General features: G+C 37.6%; 3 protein-coding genes across 4 annotated transcripts; 2 read left to right on the plus strand and 1 right to left on the minus strand.

Annotated features, from left to right (window-relative positions):
* Nucleotides 1-1,350: 1,350 nt before the first annotated feature.
* LOC126708578 ((+)-neomenthol dehydrogenase-like) lies at nucleotides 1,351-8,602 on the minus strand. 2 transcript variants are annotated; one of them, XM_050408369.1, is made up of 5 exons: nucleotides 8,472-8,602; nucleotides 8,108-8,351; nucleotides 2,599-2,664; nucleotides 2,228-2,410; nucleotides 1,351-1,938 (listed from the first exon to the last, which is right to left on the minus strand). In XM_050408369.1, exons 1-5 carry the CDS (start codon nucleotides 8,504-8,506, stop codon nucleotides 1,561-1,563), a joined length of 906 nt encoding a protein of 301 aa, XP_050264326.1. In that variant the 5' UTR covers nucleotides 8,507-8,602; the 3' UTR covers nucleotides 1,351-1,560. The 2 variants fall into 2 exon arrangements, with proteins under 2 accessions (XP_050264326.1, XP_050264325.1); XM_050408368.1 differs by lacking the exons at nucleotides 1,351-1,938; nucleotides 2,228-2,410; nucleotides 2,599-2,664 and adding exons at nucleotides 5,380-5,858; nucleotides 6,929-7,111; nucleotides 7,283-7,360.
* A 507-nt stretch (nucleotides 8,603-9,109) lies between these two features.
* LOC126708334 (uncharacterized) lies at nucleotides 9,110-14,690 on the plus strand. Its single transcript, XM_050408129.1, has 5 exons — nucleotides 9,110-10,105; nucleotides 11,002-11,383; nucleotides 11,591-13,956; nucleotides 14,087-14,552; nucleotides 14,653-14,690. The coding sequence occupies exons 1-5, from the start codon at nucleotides 9,110-9,112 to the stop codon at nucleotides 14,688-14,690; spliced, it is 4,248 nt and encodes a 1,415-aa protein (XP_050264086.1).
* A 3,373-nt stretch (nucleotides 14,691-18,063) lies between these two features.
* Nucleotides 18,064-18,567, plus strand: LOC126708335 (uncharacterized). The gene has a single exon (XM_050408130.1). The coding sequence runs from the start codon at nucleotides 18,064-18,066 to the stop codon at nucleotides 18,565-18,567; it is 504 nt and encodes a 167-aa protein (XP_050264087.1).
* The last annotated feature ends 3,819 nt before the right edge of the window (nucleotides 18,568-22,386 follow it).

Here is a 22,386-nt window from a genome sequence, read left to right on the forward strand (position 1 = left end):
TAGTCTCTATTTATAGAGGTTGGAATGCTTAAAAAATAAGCATCGACAGGTAAAATGAGCATCGAGACGCGTCTTTCTACGAAAAAGTCGAATAGGATGTGCCTTATCATCACCCAAAAAGAGTCGGGCCAAAAAGGTGCCATTCGGCACTTTGAAAGTGCCAAATGGTACTCTTGGGTGCTGATCGCACTTTCATGTTCGGGTGCATTTTGGACTCCTTTTTTAGGTTTTCTTGAACCGGGCCTTGCACTTGGACATGTTTTCAATTCGAATTCTTAGATTTTTATCACTTTTCTGGATAATTCAGGTCTTTTTAGCAACAAATATCTTGTAGATAAATACTCTAAAATAAATCTTGATAAAGTTCAGATTATCTACAATTTTGTTGTTATCCAATTATCCCTTTTTTTCCTATGCAAGCAATCCTATTTTAGACAATAATTATCAACCAATCGCAAAATTATTTAATTAATTTTAATTGTTTAACCAATCAAAATCAATTTAAATTAATCATGCGTGGTCAACTCTACTTAAACACAATGCATGCTAACTGTACAAACTTGATCATGAGATATGTTTCAATTCGATGGTTCGATTTAGAAACCAAACATACTATCGCGACCGTTAGAATCTCAAGATCATTTTTATGATATGAAATGAATGAATTAATGCATGTAATAATTTTTGGGGTACATGGAAGGTCACTCTAGTCATCTTCCTTGATTAAATCATGGGTGTAAAATTGAGTGTCTATAGGTACTTGATTTCTAGCAGAGATAGAAGAGGGGGTTGGGAGAGTTTCACTTTGTGAAACAGAATAGACTACTGCTCAATCCATGCAAAATTTTAACGCCATTTAGTGTGTTTAGTTAAATAGCCATGTGTTTTAATATTAAAAAGAAAACCTAAGGTACTAGACATAAGGTATTGTATCTAAATTTTGCCCTATTTAATTTACATTTAGTATTAAAACCAACACACTAAAAATTTTCTCATTATAAATGCTAATTGGGGAGAACATGTTTTTTTTAATTGTTTTTTGGACTGAACATGGTTAAGAACAATTATTTCACATCTTGATAATTACTATCTAAATAATTTTTGAGTGATGTAATGTCCCTCTTGAGCTAAAATTTAACATCATTTTTATTATGTACTAATTACATTTTGTCACTTCCCAACAAAAAGAAAAAATACAATATTCTATTACTTAAACAAATATTATTTCTTTTTTCCCTCATTAGAGTTATTGAATTATGCTTTAGGTACTAATTGTTGAACTACACTGTATGACTCCAATAATTACTCCGTATTTTTCCTGACAAGGCAAACTCCAAGGGAATATTCATGTTTTGTGAGAATTTTATTTTTATTGAGAATAAGTTCAAAAGAAAGTAAATAGATTTTAGCTTACATACTTGTAACCACCAAAAAAAGAAATAAAAAAGAAGAGCATCTTTTTTAGCATTATTGATCACTGTCTGCCTGCCACGCACACATTATTACACAAACGTAACATATTGTATTGATTAATTGTTGCTATTGCATAATATTTTCGAGTCAAAAGGTTGACACTTCTGTTTGATCAAAGAAGAGGCCGGAAGGACCACCTTCAGGCATCAAAGCAAGCATCACAGGACCTTTTGCAGCTTCTGCAATAGTGAAAACCCCAGTTTTGTCGTTCAAATCCGTTTTCGTATAGCCAGGACCAACTGAGTTAATAGCAATATTGGGATTCTTCTTAGCTAGTACCCTTGTGTAAGCATTCAGAGCTGCCTTGGAGACCAAATAAGCTGAAAAATTGATAGGCCAGCCTTTGACTTCTATGGAATTCTCCTTCACATCTTCTAAGAACCCTTCAACCACCTCGTCCACTCTCTCTTCTGTGAGACCATCTACATCTTCTAACTTCTTCCTAGCATTTTCATTTGAAATAAACTGAAATACAAACACACAATTGAATATATAAGCTCATCATTCATGGTCAATCAATTCTAGCACCAAATGTTCATTGCATGTCCAGTTCAATGGTCAAAGCACAAATCTCAACATGCCATGTCCTGCAACTAATTCACACTTCATATTGTTAGAAATGACCAAGAAATTTCCAAGTGTATTGACTTTTGAATTTTCACAAAATGATTTCATTAACCCTGTGATTGTGAGTTGTACCTTTTTCATTAGTAGCATCTATAACCTAACTACTTTTGGATTAATAATAATTTACCTTTAGCTGCCCCAAACTGGAGGAGATGTTTACTATTCTTGCTGAATTGGATAATTGAAGAAGCGGAATAAGTTCTTCGCTCACTTGCTTGGTCCCATAATAGTTTGTTCTCAAACAATTCTCCGTAGTTTGGTAAGTCTGCTTTATAAGTTCCTTCAAAGGTTTGGCATTTGGACCTATAAACTGTATAATCATATGGAGGTAAGCGATGTTGCACTCGTGCTTAAAACATTTTATTTCTATTTTGTTTTTATTTTGTGAAAATTGAGGGAGTGGGGAGGGGAAAAAATTTATTGCTAAAGTATATACGACTTCAGGATGATGCTCTCTAATTGACACAAATAATGATTACATAGCATTAAGAGACTTACTTCATCCAAACCAAGGTTCCATAATTCCTTATCGACTATGGCTCCATTAATCCCTGCATTGTTTACCTACAATTTTGAAGTTATATCAATCTTAAAGCCATCGAAACTGGGGAACAGAGCAAGATTTCCTGGATTAATATATGGTATATATTTTTCTTTTTCCAAACAGGTGATATATGTTCATCTACTGATGAAAAAGGTCGTAAAAGAAAGAAAGAGGACTCTCTGATTCATCTTTGTTAAACACTATAAACTGACTGCAAGAGGTTCCTAGCATAGCTATTCTGATCCTCACTGGACTATTTGGATTTATTCTCTTCTACTAGTCAAAATTATGTATTTTTTTTAATGTATGAGCTCAACCAATGCTTTACTTTCTTTGTTAAATTCAGAATTCAATGATTCTATGAAAAATTCCATAGATTCACTGTAACATATGAAGAAAAAAAACAATCATCACTATCAAAATAAAAACAGAAAAATAACTTCTCTATAGTAATCCCATCTTCATAACCATTGTCATACCTTTCTATTACCATTGACACCACAAAAAAAAATTACTCACATTGGAAATCACAACACACAAGTTACCCATCCCTCAACCCAGATAAAGTGAATGCTTACCCTCAATCCAATCAAGCCACTCCATGAAGTATTATGTTGCCACCGAGATCCCACTGGAAGCCTTCCTACCCACTCATTGTTGTGCCACTTCAAAAAAAAAAAAAAAAAAAAACCAAGGAGAGAATGGGTCCGACAGTGGTGATGTTGCAAAGAAGGGAGAGGCAAAGAATAGGAGATTGCAAGAAACAGGATAGCTTGAAGTGGCTTTTTTTGAGGTTTTGAGCGAAATAACCTCCTTCAGCCTTTCTATTTTGTAAGTTAGACAACGTTTGAAACAATTTTGGAAAATAGCATCTCGAGTTTCAAAAAATCGAGATCCACTTACAAAACTCGACCTTCAAAGACTCGCGTTCTGAGTGGAAAAATGCCACATAGATCTCGAGTCTTTAAGACTCGAGTTTTATGCAAAAAAATTCACCTATAGTGGCGTTTTTAAGCCTTACAGTGATGTTTTAAATCCCTATAGCGGCGTTTTCCTGCAAAAAATTTTTGTAAGTACCAGGTTTAGGGTGCCCTATAGTGACGTTTTTAGTCCCTATAGTGACGTTTTAAAGCCATATAGCGGCGTTTTTTGCAATTTACGGAAATCGAGTCTCTAAAACTCGATTTTCAGCGCAATTTTTTTTCCCCAAATCGAGACTTAAAAACTCGAGTTCCATATGGAACTCGAGTTTTAGATACTCGAGATGTTATTTTTCAAAATTGTTTTGAAATATGACAATTAACTAAATTGTTTAATATTTATTGTTATTTTAAAAAAAAATTCGGCTTTTTTTGAACCATTTGATCATTTAATTGCCATGTATCCTTTTATCTATACAACAAATGGAGAGAACAGGAGGATTTCTACGGAAGAGGAGCCGGACCCATAGTGGGCCAAATGCCAAAATCTTGTTGGCCCAAAGCCTACCCACTAGGCCCCCACCATTGGAGTTGGTAGTCAAATCTGCTTTGGCATCTCATTAATCATAATAGAGGCTAATTCAGTAATTCACTAATTGGGCTGAACATTTTTTTTTTTTTTTTCATTTTCTAGGCTCTGAAAAACAATTTCACAACTTCATCATTGCTATTTAATTTTTTTTTTTTTTTTATTAATGTAATGTCACTTTAATTTGCACTATCATTAAAGACTATTTTTACTAATTGCTAATTACAATATATTATATTATCACCTCAATAATTATGATTTTTTATCATTAAAGATATTAAATTACGCTTTAGGTACAAATATGGTTTTCCGGGAACAAAGTTAAGGTGGAGGGATCTAAAAGCAAACCAATTGAGCTTGCTAGACAAATAAGGTGTGTCTTCGAGGAGTATAAACAAGCTTGGAGTGAATTACCAAGGAGACCACCAAAAATTAATATTTAGCAGCCCCCCTCCAAACAACTACATAAAATCAAACTTTGATGCAGCAATAAGGAAAGAGAAAATTTCTATTGCAATAGTGGGCGGAGATGATTCAGGAAAGCTTCTATTGGCATTGGCAAAACAATTGGATCCAGGAAATTCTTTGCTAGAGGAAGCCAAAGCAGCTTGGTGTGCTATCAAGTGTGCTGCTATGGAAGGTTATAGAAATATAATATTGGAAGGTGATGCTCTAAATGGTATTGATCCTTTGAAGAATGTAGATTTTGTCCCTCACTAGAGTATCAAATCCATACTTCATGATATTTTGTATTTAACTAAATCTTTTGTAAATATTTTTTTTCCTCTTTTGTAAATAAAGAGGGCAATGTCTCCACTCATCTTCTTGCCCAATGGGCTGCTTTTGTAACTTAGTCTGGGCTAGTTCTCATCTCCATTCTGCCTTTATCTGTGATGAAAACTTTAGATAGAAATAGTTCCAAGCCTAGACTTTTTTGTATTTCTCTTGTTTTGGGTTGAATAATAAAGTATTTATTCAGGAAAAAAAAAAAAAAAGGGTACAAATTGTAGTAACTATACTGTATGACTCCAATAGTTTCACCTATTTTTCCCTGGGAAGACTAACACCATGAAAATTGTCATTGTGCACTATTCATCAAAAAAAAATTATTAAAAGAAACCCCAATGCATGAGCAAGTAGTTCGTACGTCACCCCCCCCCCCCCCCCCCCCCCCCAAAAAAAAACAACAACAACAATCTTAAAAAACAACAACAACAACAACAATCTTTAGCCTTGTTCTGTCTCTGCCTTCCACGCACACATTAGTACACATACGTAACATGTTATTCTATTGCTGCTATAACTATTACACAATATTTTGCAATCAAAACATTGACACTTCTGTCTTATCAAAGAAAAGTCCAGAAGGCTTAGAATCAAGCATTAAAGCCAACATCACAGGGCCTTTTGCAGCTTCTTCAGTAGTCAAGACCCCAGCGTTGTAATTCAAATCTGTTTTGGTAAATCCAGGACTAACTGCGTTAATGGCAATCGTGGGATACTTCTTCGCTAGAACCCTTGTGTATGCATTCAGAACTGTCTTGGTGATAGAATACGCTGAAAAATTATTACTAGGCCAACCTTTATCTTCTATCAAATTCTCCTTCACATCTTCTAAGAACTCTTCAACCACCTCATCCACTTTCTCTTCTGTGAGACCATCTATATCTCCTAGCTTCTTCTTTGCGTTCTCATTTGAAATCAGCTGAAATACAAACACAAAATTTCAATTTTTTTTTTAAAAATCTTGGTAGAGAAAATTCTAGCACCATTCGTTTAATGCATGTCAAATACAATTTCAAAGCACAATTCAAAACATGCCACGTACGCTCAGTTTATATCATCTAATTATCAGGTATAACCATAAAGTTTTCAAGTTATTGGAGAATTTATGGTTTACCCATAATAAACTATATCTCATTTTACACTTACTCCCTTAAAATATATCCTCATTTACACTTACTCCCTAAACTATAAGAATACACACTTTATCCCCCCTAAATTATAGGTCATTTACTCTTACCCCCTAAACTAATCTCATTTTACACTTATCCCATAAACTATGAGAATATACACTTACTTCCCTAAACAATGACCCATGGGTTGGAGTACAAAGTGTTACATAGGCAATAGTTTAGAGGGATAAGTGTGCATTCTCATAGTTTAGGGGAAAATGTAAATGAGAATTAGAATAGTTTAAGAGAGTAACTGTAAAAAGAAGTATAGTTGATGTAATTTTCCTCAAGATTTTTGACTTGAAACAATACGAAGAGAAAATGTATTTACACATTCATTAGTGTATATTCCGTATGCATCATATCTAGAATTTCGTGCATGATTTCCACAATTTTTGTACAAATATTCTTAATAAAATGTGAACAGTGACAGTGTATACGGGTCATGTACACTAGTAAATGTTTGATAATCATGACTCAAAATACTAAATCTACAATCAATTTTACTTCAAAATATTTATAATCTAACATTATAATCAATGTGAATGATGAAACATCAACAATATCGTAAATAAATTTTTTTGATTATCCTTTTATCTTGTATTTAAAATGTGACATTTCAATTTGCAAAATTTAAATAATAAAATTGTAATATTCCTAGTATTACTATTTAATTGTCACATAATAATTTTATCAACCATGTAAGGGATGTGATGTATATACCCAATACATAAGATACATTCTCTTTCTTCAGTGGTTGCATCTACTATGACATATATAACTAGAGGTAACTAGATTCTTTGGATTAATAATATTTTACCTTGAGCTGTCCCAAGCGGGAGGAGATGTTTACTATTCTTGCTGATTTTGATAACTGAAGAAGTGGAATAAGTTCTTCGCTCAAATGCTTGATCCCATAATAATTTGTTTTGAAAGAGTTCACCGCAGATTCATAAGTTTGCTGTACAAATTTCTTAAAGGCTCCGTCATTTGGGCCTTCAACCTATTATCGCATACAGTGGAAAACGATCTTTCATACATATCTAAATTAAATTATTTGATTACTTCTTCTTTTTTCCACTTTTAATTATTCATCCTGTCATTGCCACTAAATTCTAGACTTTGTCCTCAATTTTGAAATACTAAAAAGATTATATTACACTGAGAGACTCACATCATCACGGCCAAATTTTAAGTCTTTTGGATCCACTGTACCAACTGTGGTTAATCCATTAACTGCTGCATTATTTACCTGCATAAGAACAAAACTTCATCTAGTTAAATTGGGTTTCAATTTCACCAAGCTAGTGACTGTAGGTTTTTCTTTATTTAAAACTCTATATAGAAAAATAATTCAACCATATTTGTCTTTTTCATAGCTACAAGCTGATTAAAAAAGGAGTCTAGTCCAGCTATTAGACATATTCATATAAATATTGTTGTATATCCCCCATCTATTAGTCAAAATGATATAGTATTTTATTAGAATCTCATAAATTATTGTTTATCTCAAAAGTTTAAATTGTTAAGAAATTATTAATTTAATCATTTAATCTAATACTTCCCTAGTCAAAATGATATAGTATTTTATTAGAATCTCATAAATTATTGTTTATCTCAAAAGTTTAAATTGTTAAGAAATTATTAATTTAATCATTTAATCTAACACTACCCTTTCACATGAGGGCCCAAGCTGCCTTATGTGAGAATTTTTTATATATTTTCTTAAAAAATAAGAGGTAATGTAGAGATAAAGATAATTCAACTAAAACTTCCTACTACAATACAATGATAAATTTTAGAACAATCAGTAATATCATAATCAAAGCACCCTATTAATGTATTATCTTTGCTAAAATCAAAATTTTGGTAATCCAAAACTCTAGGAAAATGGTTGTAATAGATGAAGAAGCAATTAAACACAATCTTCACAATCACATGCAAGTAGTAGTATATATCGAGTCCATTCAGAAGAGGGCTAGAGAGTTGGATTAGGTACCAATATGTCAAGCTTCCCAAATTCGGTTTTGATGAAATTCACGAAAGAAGAAATGCTAACTGGGTCCGAGACATCAAGTTGATGAAAACTCAAATCGGAGTATCCAGCAGCCTTGAGTATTTCAACAGCTTCAGTGCCCCTCTTCACATCTCTAGCAGTTAATATTACCTTGACCCCATTTGAAGCTAGCTGTTTAGATATCTCAAATCCTATTCCTTTGTTGGCTCCTGTTACAACTGCAACCCTGGGAAAAAGTTTGAAATAAAAGCAAAAGAAACAAGGAAAGAATAACGAGTATTAGGGATGTCATTAGGATCTCAGGCTTATGTTCAACTAAAAACATTATAATTAAAGATCAAATTACCTCTTCGTTTCAGGATTCTTGGTTGTTTCAGCCATTTCTTATGAGCGTAGAGTATGTACTACGGTACCAATGCAGAAGATGCCTTAATTAAATTTGTGGTTTGAAGTTGGTGTAAAAAATGTTAAGATAATTGGTATTTATAATTTGGCTCTTTGAATTGCCTCTTTGTCAGTCTTGGTAAACGTTGGCATACGTAAGCCATGACATTTTTTTCCATCTAATCTATTTAACGCGTACGCCATGACGTCTATGATCATCTATATAAATATTTACCTGTTCTAGACATTGAATTAATATTTACTATGACATCTTTTTGCTCCTCCCGATTGGAACAACATTAAACTTTAGTCTCAAATTTATCATATATAGTTTCTCATATATATATATATATATATATATATAGAACTCAGTCAAAGGAACATTTCAGGAGATTTGCTCCCATGGGCTTCGTGCCTCTCGTGTCTTCCTAGTGAAGCCTTTTTTTCTCCCCGTGAGTGTTCCTATCTTCCCAGTGAAGCTCTTGGATTCTCTTATCCCCTGATATTATACCATCCCACTCTCTATTTTCTCGTTATTGCTTCCTAATCTATTGAACCTATTGGCCTTGTCTTTTTCCTTTCAGCTAAGTCCTTACTGTCATGGCAGAAGACTCGGTTGACACATTAACTTCACAAGCGGCCAAACTCAGCTGGCTTAAAGGCAAGATCAATCTAGAGGTGGTCGAATCTTCCGGTGAAAGTTCAAAGAAGCTTTTGATTGGTAAGATTATATCCAACAAGCCCTTTTCAAAGAGTTTAGTCAAAGAAATTTTGGTGAAAGCTTGGAATGTGATAAATGATATAGAAGTGACAGTAGTAGACAAGAATGTTTTTATGTTTTCTTTTCAACATGAGGCAGACGTGAGACGGGCTTGGGATAGAAGGCCCTGGACAGTCAAGGGCGATCATTTAATCCTAAAACGTTTCTGCTCTGATATCAGTGTGTCTGAAGTAGATTTCTCCACCACTGAATTCTGGATTCAGATCCATGGTCTCCCACTTAACAGAAGAAGTAAGGAGAACGTGCTGAAAATTGGTAGTATAGTGGGTAAAGCTTTGGATACTGATTTGGTTGGCCCTGGTTCTGGGATTTGGAGCAAAAGTGTTAGAGTTCGGGTTGAATTGGATATTTGTTGCCCGTTAGTGCCAGGTTTCCCGTTGGAAAGGGATAATCTTCCTGTTCTGTGGATCCCATTTAAGTTTGAAAAATTGGGGAATTTTTGTTTTGGATGTGGTTTGCTTGGCCATGATCTCCGTAACTGTCAGGATTTGGGAGTCCAGAACGGTGGTTTCTTTGGAAGATGGCTAAGAGCAGATAATGATGAATTTCAACCGGGTATCAAGTTGGATGACTTTCACATTCCAAATCGTCCAGCATTGATGTCCATTATCCCAGATTCAAGGCCCTCTGTTCAGATAGAACAGTCCAGTCGGATCCAAACAGCCATGGGTTCTCGGGATGAAATGATCACAAGGGAGGCACATGGCAAAAGAGTAGAACCAGTGGAGGTCCTCGAGCAGTGTAGGATGGTGACTCTCCTTCAGAATGATGGGACTTCATTGGAAAAGGTTACTGATGTCCGGTCAGAATCCTTAGTAAGTCCCATTCCTTGTTCCAATTTAGTTACATTTCAACCCAATTGTTGGGGCCCAGATTGCTATCCTTTGGACTCTCCCATACATAAGAGAGCTGGCCCATCTTATACAAGACCCAATATCACAAAAAGATCCACCTCCCAACCTTTAAACAAAACTAGCCCATATCCCCATCCGTTGCCAGGAAATAAAAGAAAGGCAAGCCAGTTAAGCCCCTCAGAATCCCCAAACACCTCGCCCAAAAAATCAAAACACAATGTCACCGACACCTTGCCCAAGCTCACTCACACTCCTTCCCATCCTTTACCAAAACATTCCAGTCATCACAAGAGAAAATCACTCAAAGTGCTTGCCAGAGCAAAGGCTATTTCACGTGCTCAGAAATTAAAAAATGGTAAGGATGATTCCTTTATATCTCTCTGCTCTTTTTCTACATCTTCATCAAATGTATCTGCTATGGCCGAGGAGGCGGGCCTTACCATGCCCCCCTCCCCGCCATGAGAACCTTTGCATGGAACTGTCGGGGTGCTGGCAGAGCTCCGACAGTTAGAGCTCTTAAGGAGCTTTTCCGAGAGTCTAATCCGGACATAGTTTTCCTCTCGGAAACAAAAATAAATTCTCCAAAGGTAAATAAGTTATGCAATAGATTTAAGTTTGCTGACTCGTGGTGTGTTGATTCTAATGGAAGTTCTGGTGGTCTTGCCCTTTTTTGGAGACTTGGTGTTGAATTAGAAGTAGTGTTTTCTGATAGGAATATGATAGTGGCTCTAGTTTATTCGGATCCTCCTGAAGCACCTTGGCTTCTTTTTGCTATCTATGGTCCTTTTCAAAGGTCTAAAAGGAAAAAATTCTGGGAGTTGCTAGAGGACATGGTCTCTTCATTTTCGGGGCCCTAGGTTGTGATTGGTGATTTCAATTGCATCAAGAGGGCGAAAGAGAAATGTGGTGGTAGGTTAGTGGCTGAGAGCTCAGTGAATTGTCTTAGAGATTTTATGTTGAATACGGGTGCTATTGACCTTGGATTTATTGGGCCTTCGTTCACATGGTCTAATAGAAGGGAAGGTTTGGCCAATATAAAAGAGAGATTGGACCAATGTCTGTGTGATCAAGAGTGGCAGAACTTATTCCCCAAGGCTGGGGTTAGACACCTGTGCAACTCCAACTCGGATCATAATCCGATAATGCTTGATACTCATTTAGATTCTGGGAAGTGGCCTCGACCATTTCGTTTTGAAGCTATGTGGACCAAGGAGGAGGGTAGTAGACAGGTGGTGGAAGGTGCTTGGCAGACTCGGGTGGAGGGCTCTCATGGCTTTAAACTAGTTAAGAAGCTTTCTGTGACTTGTCGTGATCTCTTGCGATGGAATAAGGAAAAATTTGGAAACACAAAAGAAAAAAACAGAGATCTCCAAAATAAAATTTCTTTGATTCAACAAGCGGTTCCTTCTAGAGAGAATCTGAATACTGAGGCTTCCCTAAATTTAGAACTTGATGACTGGCTCACAAGAGAAGACCTGCGGTTACAGCAGAGTTCTAGAGAGCTGTGGGTTAAAGAGGGGGATCGTAATTCTAGATTTTTCCATCTCTCAACCATCATCAGAAGGCGTAGGAATTGCATTTCAGAGATAAAGTTGGATGATGGGTCGTGGATTAGAGACCGGGAGGATATCCAGAGATATTTTTTGGATAATTTCTCCACTCTGTACAATTCTTGTCAACCCCAGTTCCCTATGAATCTTGAGAATCTCATTCAACCATGTGTTTCTGATCAAGAAAATCTGGGGCTGTGTAAAGTTCCCTCTAGAGATGAGATTAAAAAAGTGGTTTACGAGATGAAAGCCCTTAAAGCTCCAGGTCCAGATGGCTTCCCAGCTCTTTTTTATAAGCATTACTGGGACATTGTGGGGGACCAGCTAGTTTTTGCTGTCCAGAGTTTCTTTCTTAATGGCAGGCTGCAGAAAGATTTCAATAAAACCTTCATCGCCCTTATTCCAAAAAAGAAAGGTGCGCATAATTTTAATCATTTCCGTCCTATCGGTCTGTGTAATGTGAGTTATAAGGTGATATCGAAAATCATTGTTAATAGACTGAGGCCTCTTTTAGATAAAATGGTGGATCCAGCCCAAGTGGCATTTGTTCCGAATAGATGGATTAATGAAAATATAGTTCTGGCTCATGAGATTGTGCACAGTTTCAAACACACAGGGAAGAAGAAGGGCTTTCTTGGAATCAAACTAGACTTTCAAAAAGCATACGATAGAATGGAATGGAGTTTTCTGCTGGAGGTTCTTAAAGCTTTTGGTTTCAGCAACTCCTTTGTTAACCTCATTCATCAATGTCTATCTTCAGTTGAATTCTCACTTCTATTAAATGGGAGCCAATGTCCAAGTTTCTCCCCCTCCCGTGGCCTTAGGCAAGGTGACCCAATATCACCTTATTTGTTTATTCTGGGCAGCGAAGTTCTTCTAAGACTTATAAAAAGGGAGGTTGATCAGCAGAGGCTATCTGGTGTTAAAGTGTCCAATACGACTCCTCCCATTTCTAAGCTATGTTATGCTGATGACATCATATTATTTTGCAAGGCAAAATCTTCTGAGCTAGCCACCCTTAAAGTTTGCCTGGAGAAATATTGCTCTTGGTCGGGTCAGTCCATTAACATAGAAAAATCTGGTTGTTTCCCCTCCAAAGAGGTGAGCCCTCAATTTATCAATCAAGTGAGATGTAGCTGGGGTCTGAACATTCTGTCAAATAACACCACCTATCTTGGAGTTCCACTCTTTCTTTCTAGGAGCAGGAATAAAGACTTCAGATACATTAAAGAGAGGCTGGATAGTAAGCTAAGTGGATGGAAAAGCAAGAATTTGTCTTGGTCTGGGAGAGCAACTCTTATCAAATCGGTGGCCCAAGCCATTCCAGCCTATGCTATGTCTACCATCCAGCTTCCTAAAGGTCTTTGTGAGCAACTTGACGAGTCAACTCGCAGATTTTGGTGGAATTCTAAATCTAAGTCCGGTTCATACTGGACTCCAGTATCTTGGTCTACTCTTTGTTGGCCCCAAAAGGAAGGAGGCTTGGGTTTCAGGAATCTCTGGGACTTCAACCAAGCTCTCCTCTCCAAATTTGGCTGGTGGATTTTAACAGGAAAAGATTGTCCTTGTGTAAATGTGCTGAGGGCGAAATACAAGATCCGTAATAACTGGCTGACTCATTCCTATCATGGCCATGCTTCCCTATTTTGGAAAAGCTTGTTGGGTATTAAGCACATCATCGCCAAGGCGGGATGTTTTGTTTTGGGCAGTGGGGATTCTATTAGAATATGGTTTGATCCTTGGATCCCCGATCTTCCAGGCTACATTCCTTCCCCTAAGGTTGATGCTAATCCAGACTTGGCCTTGGTTGTGTCTCAGCTCTTGTCATCGGATCCATGTAGATGGGATGTTCACAAATTGAACTATTTCTTCGACGAGACGGTAGTTGATCTCATTCTGAAAATCCCCATCCCAATCAGTCATTCTGTGGATAGTTGGTCGTGGACTGTCACAAACTCGGGGTCTTTTTCAGCCAAATCTGCTTATTGGCTGTGCAGGGCAGCCTCGTCCCCCTCGAATATTGATGCTACTAGGGGTCAAATATGGAAATCCAAGCTTCATGAGCGCCTTAAAATGCTTTTGTGGAGAATTGCTACCAATGTGCTGCCTTCTAAAGAGGTAATCAGTAGATTTAATGAGAATATTGATAGTTGTTGCTCATTGTGCGGTTTGGCTACTGAGTCTTCCCTTCACCTATTTACGGTTTGCGCTATTGCTAAAGCTGTATGGTTTCAAAGTCAGTGGGGGTTGAGGATGGAAGAGGTTGGGATTTGAGTCCACTTCGGACTTTATTGGCTTTCTCATTTCTCCTCCGTTTGTGGACAATCTGAATCCTTGTCAAAGAGATGATTTTTTGCTGTTTGGCGCCATCCTTTGTGATGTTATTTGGAAGCTTAGAAATAGTTCCATATTTGATTCCGTTGTGCCTAACTTGGAGGGTGCTGTGTCAAGGATTTTTAGCCTTTTTGCTGAGCATAAAAATTCAAGAGCATCCTCTACTAGTCATCTGGCCTCGGCCTCTCCTCAGGTTTGGTTTCCCCCCTCAAGGCGGGACATAAAAATAAATGTAGATGCAGCAGTGGGTCCTCGCTTTTCTGCCATCGCTGTAGTTGTGAGAGATTGGAGAGGGGAGTTGGTGTTTGCTGGCTCTATGAAAGTGAACACCACCCTCCCTCTTCAAGCTGAAGCAGAAGCAGTTAGATGGGCAATCTCTTTAGCTCCTGCTCTGGATGGTGTTTCTGTGCTTGTGGAGTCTGATTCTCAAGTTGTTGTACAACTTCTATCAAATTTGACACTACCTCCTCCTTGGAGAATCAGGTCGCTTTGTGTTGATTTGAGGTCTCTGCTCACTCTCCATGGTAAATTGTTGGTGTCGTGGGTTCCTAGGCTGTGTAATCAGGCTGCCCACAGCTTAGTAAAATGGAGTTTATCTTGTAATTTTTTTGGCTCTTTTGGCAGTGGGTTTTGCTCGGACTGTCTCTCTTCTGTTGTTGTGAGAGAGTCCAGTAGGGAGTTGTAATTTGTTTCTCCTTCTTTAATAAAGTGTTTGGTTCATCAAAAAAAAAAAAAAAAAAGTCAAAGGAACATTTCTACATCAGCATGGTTTTTTTTTTTTTTTTTTTTTAGAAATAAAGATTGCAAAAAGGCTAACAAACAAGAACGGTAGAAAAACTATAAGGGTGTGTTTGTTTGAAGGTAAAATAAAGTAAATGGAAAACTTTGAAAAGAAAATGGGAAGAAAAACTTTTTTAGAGTGGGTTTGGTTGGGTGGGGAGGAAAGAAAATAAATGATGTAACTTAGACATTTTTTCTCTAGGCCCACCAAAAGGTTTTTTTCTCCAAAATGGGGAGAAAAGTGAAGGGAGAAATTGGACATCATTTTTAGACGAAAATGACCATATACAATTACAACTTCACCCATGTTACTTTTCTTCACACTTTTTTTTTTCTTTTTTTCCTAAGTTGCCTGCCTCTCTCTCTCTTTTTTTTTTTTTTTTTTTTAAGGCAAGCATTGCCTGCCTCTCTTTTTTTTTTTCTTTTTCTTTTTCTTTTTCTTTTGATTTACTGGGCATCTTGTCTGGTATTCTTTTTTTTTTTTTTTTTTTTTTGCCTTCTTTTGCGTTTTTTTTTTAGATGTAATTTTTTTTTTATGGACATGATTTTTATTTTTTAATAAATTTAGGTGATTTTTTTTTTTTTTGGGTTGTTTATCACTTTTTTTGTTTTAATTGGGCATCATTTTTTAATAAGAGTATATGCATAAATTTATACAAATTCACTTTTTCCATTCCTTCATTTTTCCACTCCCAACCAAACAAAAATGAAAGAAATTAAAATATTTTCTATCCTCTCACTATTCCATTCTCTCACCATCTTCTATCCTCCCATTTTTCCTCCCCTCCAACCAAACGAACCCTAAAGTAGGGGTGTGCAACCAACCCACTAACCCCCAAAACTGACCCGACCTAACCCAACTCACCGGATTGTGTTTGTTTTTAGTGGTTGGTGGGTTGGGATGGGTTCTGAAATTTTTTTTAATAGCGGGTCGGGTTGGGTGCAGGTCATAACAATCACAAATCCGCCTAACCCGACCCTACCCACCTATATATTTAAAATTTAAATTATATATATTTAGAAATATATTATATAATTAATAATGTTTTCTCATATTCGGCTCTTCTTATCTAAAACTCAATTACCTTGCAAATTCTAACAATCTTATTTCTCTCTCTGCCGCCTCCCACTCCCACTCTCCAATTCCACTCCTACTTGTTTATAACTGAGTTGAGATACTAGTTCATATATATTTTGTTTATCAACTTAATTGGATATGTTTTTGTTTATAACTAAGTTAGAATACTAGTTTATGATATTTTATTTATCAACTCAAGTGGCAAGTGGGATATATATTTTTCCTAATCAAGTTAATAATAATAGTAATAAATAAATAAATAAACAAAACTGTCCAACCCATGGGTTCAACTCGACCTAACCCGATCCATGTGGGTTAGGTTAGGTTGGGTTGGGTTGGGTTGGATTTTTTTTAACCCACCATGGTGGGTTGGGTCAAAAAATCCGTTCAACCCGACCCAACCCGACCCATGCACACCCCTATCCTAAAGAACAAAGATAGTGCTTAACAATAAAAAATTCTTAAATATGTAAATATCTAAGAACTTTGATAGTTTAAATGGTTGACACTTTTTGGTGTTTTAAAGAAGACATTCAAAATTTAAATACTGAATCTCCCAACTATCGAATTAGCAAAAAAAAACGACAAGGTTAGTAAATTACTATTGTGGGGATAAGAGAACCGAGTAGGGGTATTAGGTCATGGGCCATGCTCGAGGATGCCAAGGAGCCTAAGGAAAACCAAGTACTAATAACGGAAAGTGGGTTAGTGGGCTGAAGAGAAGGGCCAGTAACAACGAACAAGTAACGTTTCTCGAGGAGCCAAACTTCCTCAAAAAGCGGAGTGGGGGTCTGGAGCCCGACCACCCAATGAATACTAGGCAAGAGGCAACCATACTTGGGAGGATAAGTTTCAAAGAGAGGAGTCAACAGTGAACTAAGAAATATCTGAGAAGAAGGTTGCTACCACCACATTGAATGTTTTGCACCTAACCAACTGGCCACATTCATGTGAAAGTGATATCTGAACAGTGATATTCAACCTTATAGCTACACAGAGATTTCAGGAAGGTTCTAATGGGACAAGCATCCAAGAGATCACTTACTTGATCAACAAATGGAAGGCTAAGATAGGGAGAAAGGGAATGAGTATATAAGGGAAGGGATTCCTTGACAGAAAGGGGGATCTGATTATAAAAAAATAAAAATTTGTAAACTAAGAACTCTGTGTATTCATGAAAGTCTGAAATTTATATAAGAACATACCTTCCTCAGATTTGACCGATGAATGTTTTTCTCTTCAAATTATACTTCTCAATCACTATAGCACTAAACCAATCCATTGTGACTCATACTTGATTCATTAAGTCTTTACCTATTAAATCTACTCTCTAACAAATCTATTATTGTGGGCTTATTAGGCCATCACTGTCTGTTGGGCTGAGGGTCAATTTCAGTCCATACAATTGGAGCCGTTTGTGGGAAGAAGGTAAGCACCCGTGGTCTTGTTCAGTCATGGTGGGTTCAAGGCCAAATCAAGAAGAGTCTGTGGGATCTCAACACCAGGACCATTTTCTTAACTTGGAATGAAGGAGTGATCGTCAAGTAAGTTTGCACACGACTCATGCCAGTAGGAGTCACTCAAGAACTAGGAGCCATGTCTCACATGGGGAAGAGACTAGAAACTTGCAATTAGAGATTGATCATTTACATAGAAAATTACGTCGTGAGCAAAGGAGAAAGTCTCCTTCAAGCTCAGGATTCGAGTCTGGTGATGATAACAGTTATAAACCAAAATCAAGAAATACTCCTAGTGAATTCTTTTCCTATAGGGAGGAGCGTTACCATAGGTGAAGGAGTATAAGTCCAGCCCATAGGGGCTTGGTAAATGATGCAATGAGTAGAGCCCTACGCCAAATCTTAAAGTCACCATTTACATGGAGAATTGAAAAGGCAAAACTTCCTCATTGGTTCACACAACCTGCTTTTACCATTTACAATGGGAGGTCAAACCCGATGGAACATGTTAGCCATTTTAATCAAAGGATGGTTGTTCATTAGAGGAATGAGGCCTTGATATGCAAAGTATTCTCGTCTAGTTTAGGGCCTGTTACGATGAGATGGTTTGATGGACTGGATAAAGGTTCTATCAACTCCTTTTAGGAGCTTACCAGGGCCTTTGGAGCTCAATTTGTTACATGTAGCAGAGTTCCTCATCCCCAAGATTCCTTGCTATCAATGGCAATGAGAGAAGGGGAGACTTTAAAAACTTATTCAGATAGATATTGGGAAATGTTTAATGAGATAGATGGAAACTTCAAGGTCGTGGCTATAAGGACATTTAAGGTTGGTCTCCCTACTGAGCATGAGTTGAGAAAGTCCTTGAACAAGAAGCCTCGGCAGAGCATGCATCAGTTAATGGATCGAATTGACAAGTACAAACGGGTCGAGGAAGATCAACAGCAAGGGAAGGGTAAAATTAAGGTAACTCCTACTGAACGAAGGGATTTCAAGTTGGAGAGGTATAATAACAATAGACCTAGGAGAGATTTCCCAGGACATGCGGGGCATTCTACTCCCCAGATAGTTAACACAGTTTTCAAGGAACTAGTACACCAAATCCTTGATAAGATAAAGAACAAACCATACTTCAAATGGCCGAATAAAAAGGGGGGAGACCCTACCAAGCATAACCAAGGTCTTTATTGCCAGTATCATAAGGATCGTGGACACACTACGTAAGAATGCTAAACTTTATGAGATTATCTTGAGAAATTGGTCAAAGTCAAGAAGCTGAAGCAGTTCTTACCAACCATCTGTGTAGGGAAGTCAAGCTGGATCAATATATCAGTGAGAGAATCCCTTAAGACCTTCCTTGGGGACAATCAATGTAACCCTAGCAGCTCTGAGTTGGATGGGCATGTGCTCATCCAAGGTCATGTCAGTATCAAGTCCACACACCGAGGATCCATTCCCTGAGCCTAAATGGGGAAAGATGCAATCCGGACCTATTTTGAGCTTCTGTAATGAAGATAAGGTAGGAACTTATCAACCACATGATGATGCTTTAGTGGTTACTCTTCAAATAAAAGGTTACGATATGAGGAGGGTCCTGGTAGATCAAGGCAATGATGTTGAGATCATGTATCATGATCTGTACAAGGGACTTAAGTTAAAGTCCGGGGATTTGGTTAGCTATGAATCCCCTTTGGCGGGGTTTGATGGGAAGACCGTTGTCCCAAGGGATATGATTAGACTGCCCGTTCAGGTGGGGTCAAGAGTAGTGGAGGTCAATTTCATTATGGTGGATGCTTATTCACCTTATACTGCCATCTTGGCAAGACTGTGGCTTCATGCCATGGAAGCTGTATCTTCAAATCTACATTTGAGGGTGAAGTATCCCTTTAGGGACCATGTTGAGAAGCTGATTAGAAGCCCAGTCATGGCAAGGCAGTGCTTGGTTGCTGCTATCAACTATCAAACACCAATCCGAGGTAGGGATGGCAATTTTTCCCCGCCTAGCTTGACCCACCCCTCCCCACTTTGCCCCATGCAGATTTTCCCCGCCCCACAAAGGTGGTAGGGTGGGGATGGGGCCAGATTTTTGCCACACACCACAAGGTAGGACGGGGATGGGTTTAGACTTTTTAGACCCAACCCGCCTTGCTCCGCCCTATCCCTACCCTACCTCGCATTAATAAGGGTTAAATTGTAAATTTTTCATTCCGTAAAACCCTACTATTTAAACAAACATATCATCAATTTATTTTGTTCTACCCAACAAGACTTTCTACCTCTCTTTTTTTCTTTAGCAAGGTTTGAAATAAGGTACCAATTTTAACATTTTCTTCTATCTTTATTATAAACAAATTTATATACTATTGAATCATCGATTTTGTATTATGAGATTTTTGTTTTTTTTTTTTTGTGATATTGTCTTGTTAAACACTTTAATAATATTATTCAATTTTTGCTAAAAATTATTTTGATTTGATGGGATACATTTATTTGTAATGTCAAGTATATTTTTATTAACGAAATAAGTTTTATTAAAAACAATTGTAATAGTTGTGAGAAAATTAATAAGAAATAGAGTTTTACGAGGTGGGGCGGGGCTTCGTAGGGCCCCAAGGGTCGGGGATGGGGCAAGAAAAATTTCCCCGTCATGCGGGGCAGGACGGGGATGGGGTAAGACAAAACTATGCGGGGCAAGGATGAAGACTTCATCCTTCTGACCTGCCCCGCCCCATCGCCATCCCTAGTCCGAGGATGAATCCTTAGGAATCCCTGAAAAGGCTTTGTAGCAGTTAATGGAGGTGGAAGTATCCTCGGATGCCACAGATGAAGAGGTAAAGTGCAAAGAGTTAGAGAAGGTCACAATAGATACTGATGAAGAAAAGCTTTTCCAAATTGGAGTCCAGTTGCCTCTTCAGGAGAAGGAGGAATTGTTAGCTTTCCTTCGAAAGAATGTGGATGTTTTTGCTTGGAGTGCTTATGAAACTCCTGGAGTGCTTATAAAGCTCCTGGAGTGGATTTGAATTTCATCTGCCATGATTTGAATAACAACCCAACCATTATCCCGAAGAAACAACCACCTCGGTGCTCTTCTAGAGAACATGCCAAGGCTGTTAAGGAAGAAGTGATAAAGCTTAAGCGTGTAGTGGTAATTAAGGAGGTTTTTTTATCTCGTGTGGTTAACCAACACAGTAGTGGTGAAAAAGAAAAATGGGAAGTGGTGAGTGTGTGTAGATTTCACTGACTTAAACAAAACTTGCCCCAAGGACCCCTTCCTGATACCTTGAATAGATCAATTGGTGGATGCAACGGTTGGTCATTCTTAGATGAGCTTTTTGGACCCCTTTCAAGGGTACCACCAAATACCACTACCATTATCGAGTTATGCCTTTTGGATTGAAGAATGCAGGGTCCACTTACCAACGAATGATGACTAGAATGTTTGAATCTCAGCTTGGCAAAAATATCGAAGTTTATATTGACAATATGGTTGTAAAGAGTAAGGTGGTGTCTGAGCATTTAGGTGACCTTGGAAGTATATTTGAGGTGCTGAGGAGACATAAATTGCCTCTCAACGCTTCCAAATGTTCATTTGGTGTTAGTATTGGTAAATTTTTGGGCTACATGGTCACCCATCATGGAATTGAAGTTAATCCTAATCAGATTTGATAGGCCACAAACTGAATAACCCCTTGTGATAGAGATTAATTAATTAATTAGCCAAGTTATTAATTAATCAATTTATCATGCAAACGCGTGGTAGCACAAACAAATTACCAATAAACTAAATATGCAACGGAAAATAAATAACACGGTGATTTGTTTACGAATGGGGAAAACCTAACGGCAAAAACCCCACCGGGTGATTTTCAGGTCACCACTCTCAAAACTCCACTATTAACACAACAAGCGGTTACAAGTAAAGGAATCCAAGTTCCTTACCAACCTACAGTTGAACCCTTACCCCAATACCCAATTGGACTTGTTTTATAGTGACAATTCCCCTTTCAGATGCATGACTCTCAAGTACGTGACTAACCAATTGCGCGGATCCTAGTACGTGACTTCAATCACCAACTAAGAAGGTTGTTGGTTGCAAAGCTCTTCAGTTCATTCACACGATGAAGATCAAGAAGATGCTTGGTCACAAAACCCTACGGTGCACATACACAACAACTTCTTCAAGAGAAAGAGATGAACTAGGACAAGAATTTTGTCTTTGGTCACAATTTGCTTGAACAGAGTTTGCTCAAAGCTTGTGCAACTTGTGAACTCTTTGACGGCCCTTAAACTGATCCTTTTATATGTCTAGGGTTAGGAGAAAAGAAAGCCCAAAGACACATTTACGGATCCCAAGAAAATTAGATTGGAATTCTAAGAATCTTAAATCTCGACAAATAGCAAGTGTTGAGTAGCTGTCGAGCACACTGAATGCAGAACAGCTTCCTTAAGCTCGATAGATGCAGCTGTCGAGCTTTAATGATTTTGCACTCTGAACTTGTTTTCTTGAACAGACTTGAAGGCTTCAATACTTGACCTTGAAATAAGGTTTTTTGAAGTATTTAAAGACATCCTAAATCTACCCAAATACAAGTAAAGTGCGTTTTGTCAAAGGATATGCCAATTACATAAAATCATGACATATGTTCTTAACATGTGAAACACATATGTCCTAACAAGATTGAAGCGATCAATGATCTACAGCCTACTCGAAATCCTAAAGAGGTGCAAAAGCTGACCAAAATGACTGCAGCCTTGAATAGGTTTATCTCCCGATTAGCAAATAGATGTAGACCATTTTTCTATCTTTTGCACAAGTGGGAAGGGTTTGAATGGAATGAAGAATGCATTCTTGACTTCCAACAATTGAAGGAGTATCTTTCTCGGCCACTAATTATGTCTTGATCCAAGAAGGAAAAGGTCCTCATCGCCTACATTGTTGTGGCCTCTCATGTAGTTAGTTTAGTTTTAGTAAGGTTGGAGAATGGAGTGCAGAAGCCAGTCTATTATGTGAGTAAGTCACTGCAAGAGGCAGAAGTTCGCTAC

The sequence above is a fragment of the Quercus robur genome, chromosome 12 (assembly GCF_932294415.1).
Source record: "Quercus robur chromosome 12, dhQueRobu3.1, whole genome shotgun sequence".
NCBI classification, from domain to species: domain Eukaryota; kingdom Viridiplantae; phylum Streptophyta; class Magnoliopsida; order Fagales; family Fagaceae; genus Quercus; species Quercus robur.

What these genes read in the sequence shown, in the direction of transcription:
- LOC126708578 (XM_050408368.1), bottom strand. Translation starts at nt 8,506, where the DNA reads ATGGCTGAAACAACCAAGAATCCTGAAACGAAGAG. An exon ending in AAGAATCCTGAAACGAAGAG is followed by an intron (nt 8,352 to 8,471) that starts GTAATTTGATCT and finishes ACTTTTTCCCAG; the next exon opens with GGTTGCAGTTGTAACAGGAG. An exon ending in CCCGCTTGGGACAGCTCAAG is followed by an intron (nt 5,859 to 6,928) that starts GTAAAATATTAT and finishes TTTGTATTTCAG; the next exon opens with CTGATTTCAAATGAGAACGC.
- LOC126708334 (XM_050408129.1), top strand. Translation starts at nt 9,110, where the DNA reads ATGGCAGAAGACTCGGTTGACACATTAACTTCACAAGCGGCCAAACTC. An exon ending in TAGTAGACAGGTGGTGGAAG is followed by an intron (nt 11,384 to 11,590) that starts GTGCTTGGCAGA and finishes CCCTAAATTTAG; the next exon opens with AACTTGATGACTGGCTCACA. An exon ending in GGGGGTTGAGGATGGAAGAG is followed by an intron (nt 13,957 to 14,086) that starts GTTGGGATTTGA and finishes GTTATTTGGAAG; the next exon opens with CTTAGAAATAGTTCCATATT.
- LOC126708335 (XM_050408130.1), top strand. Translation starts at nt 18,064, where the DNA reads ATGGCAATGAGAGAAGGGGAGACTTTAAAAACTTATTCAGATAGATAT.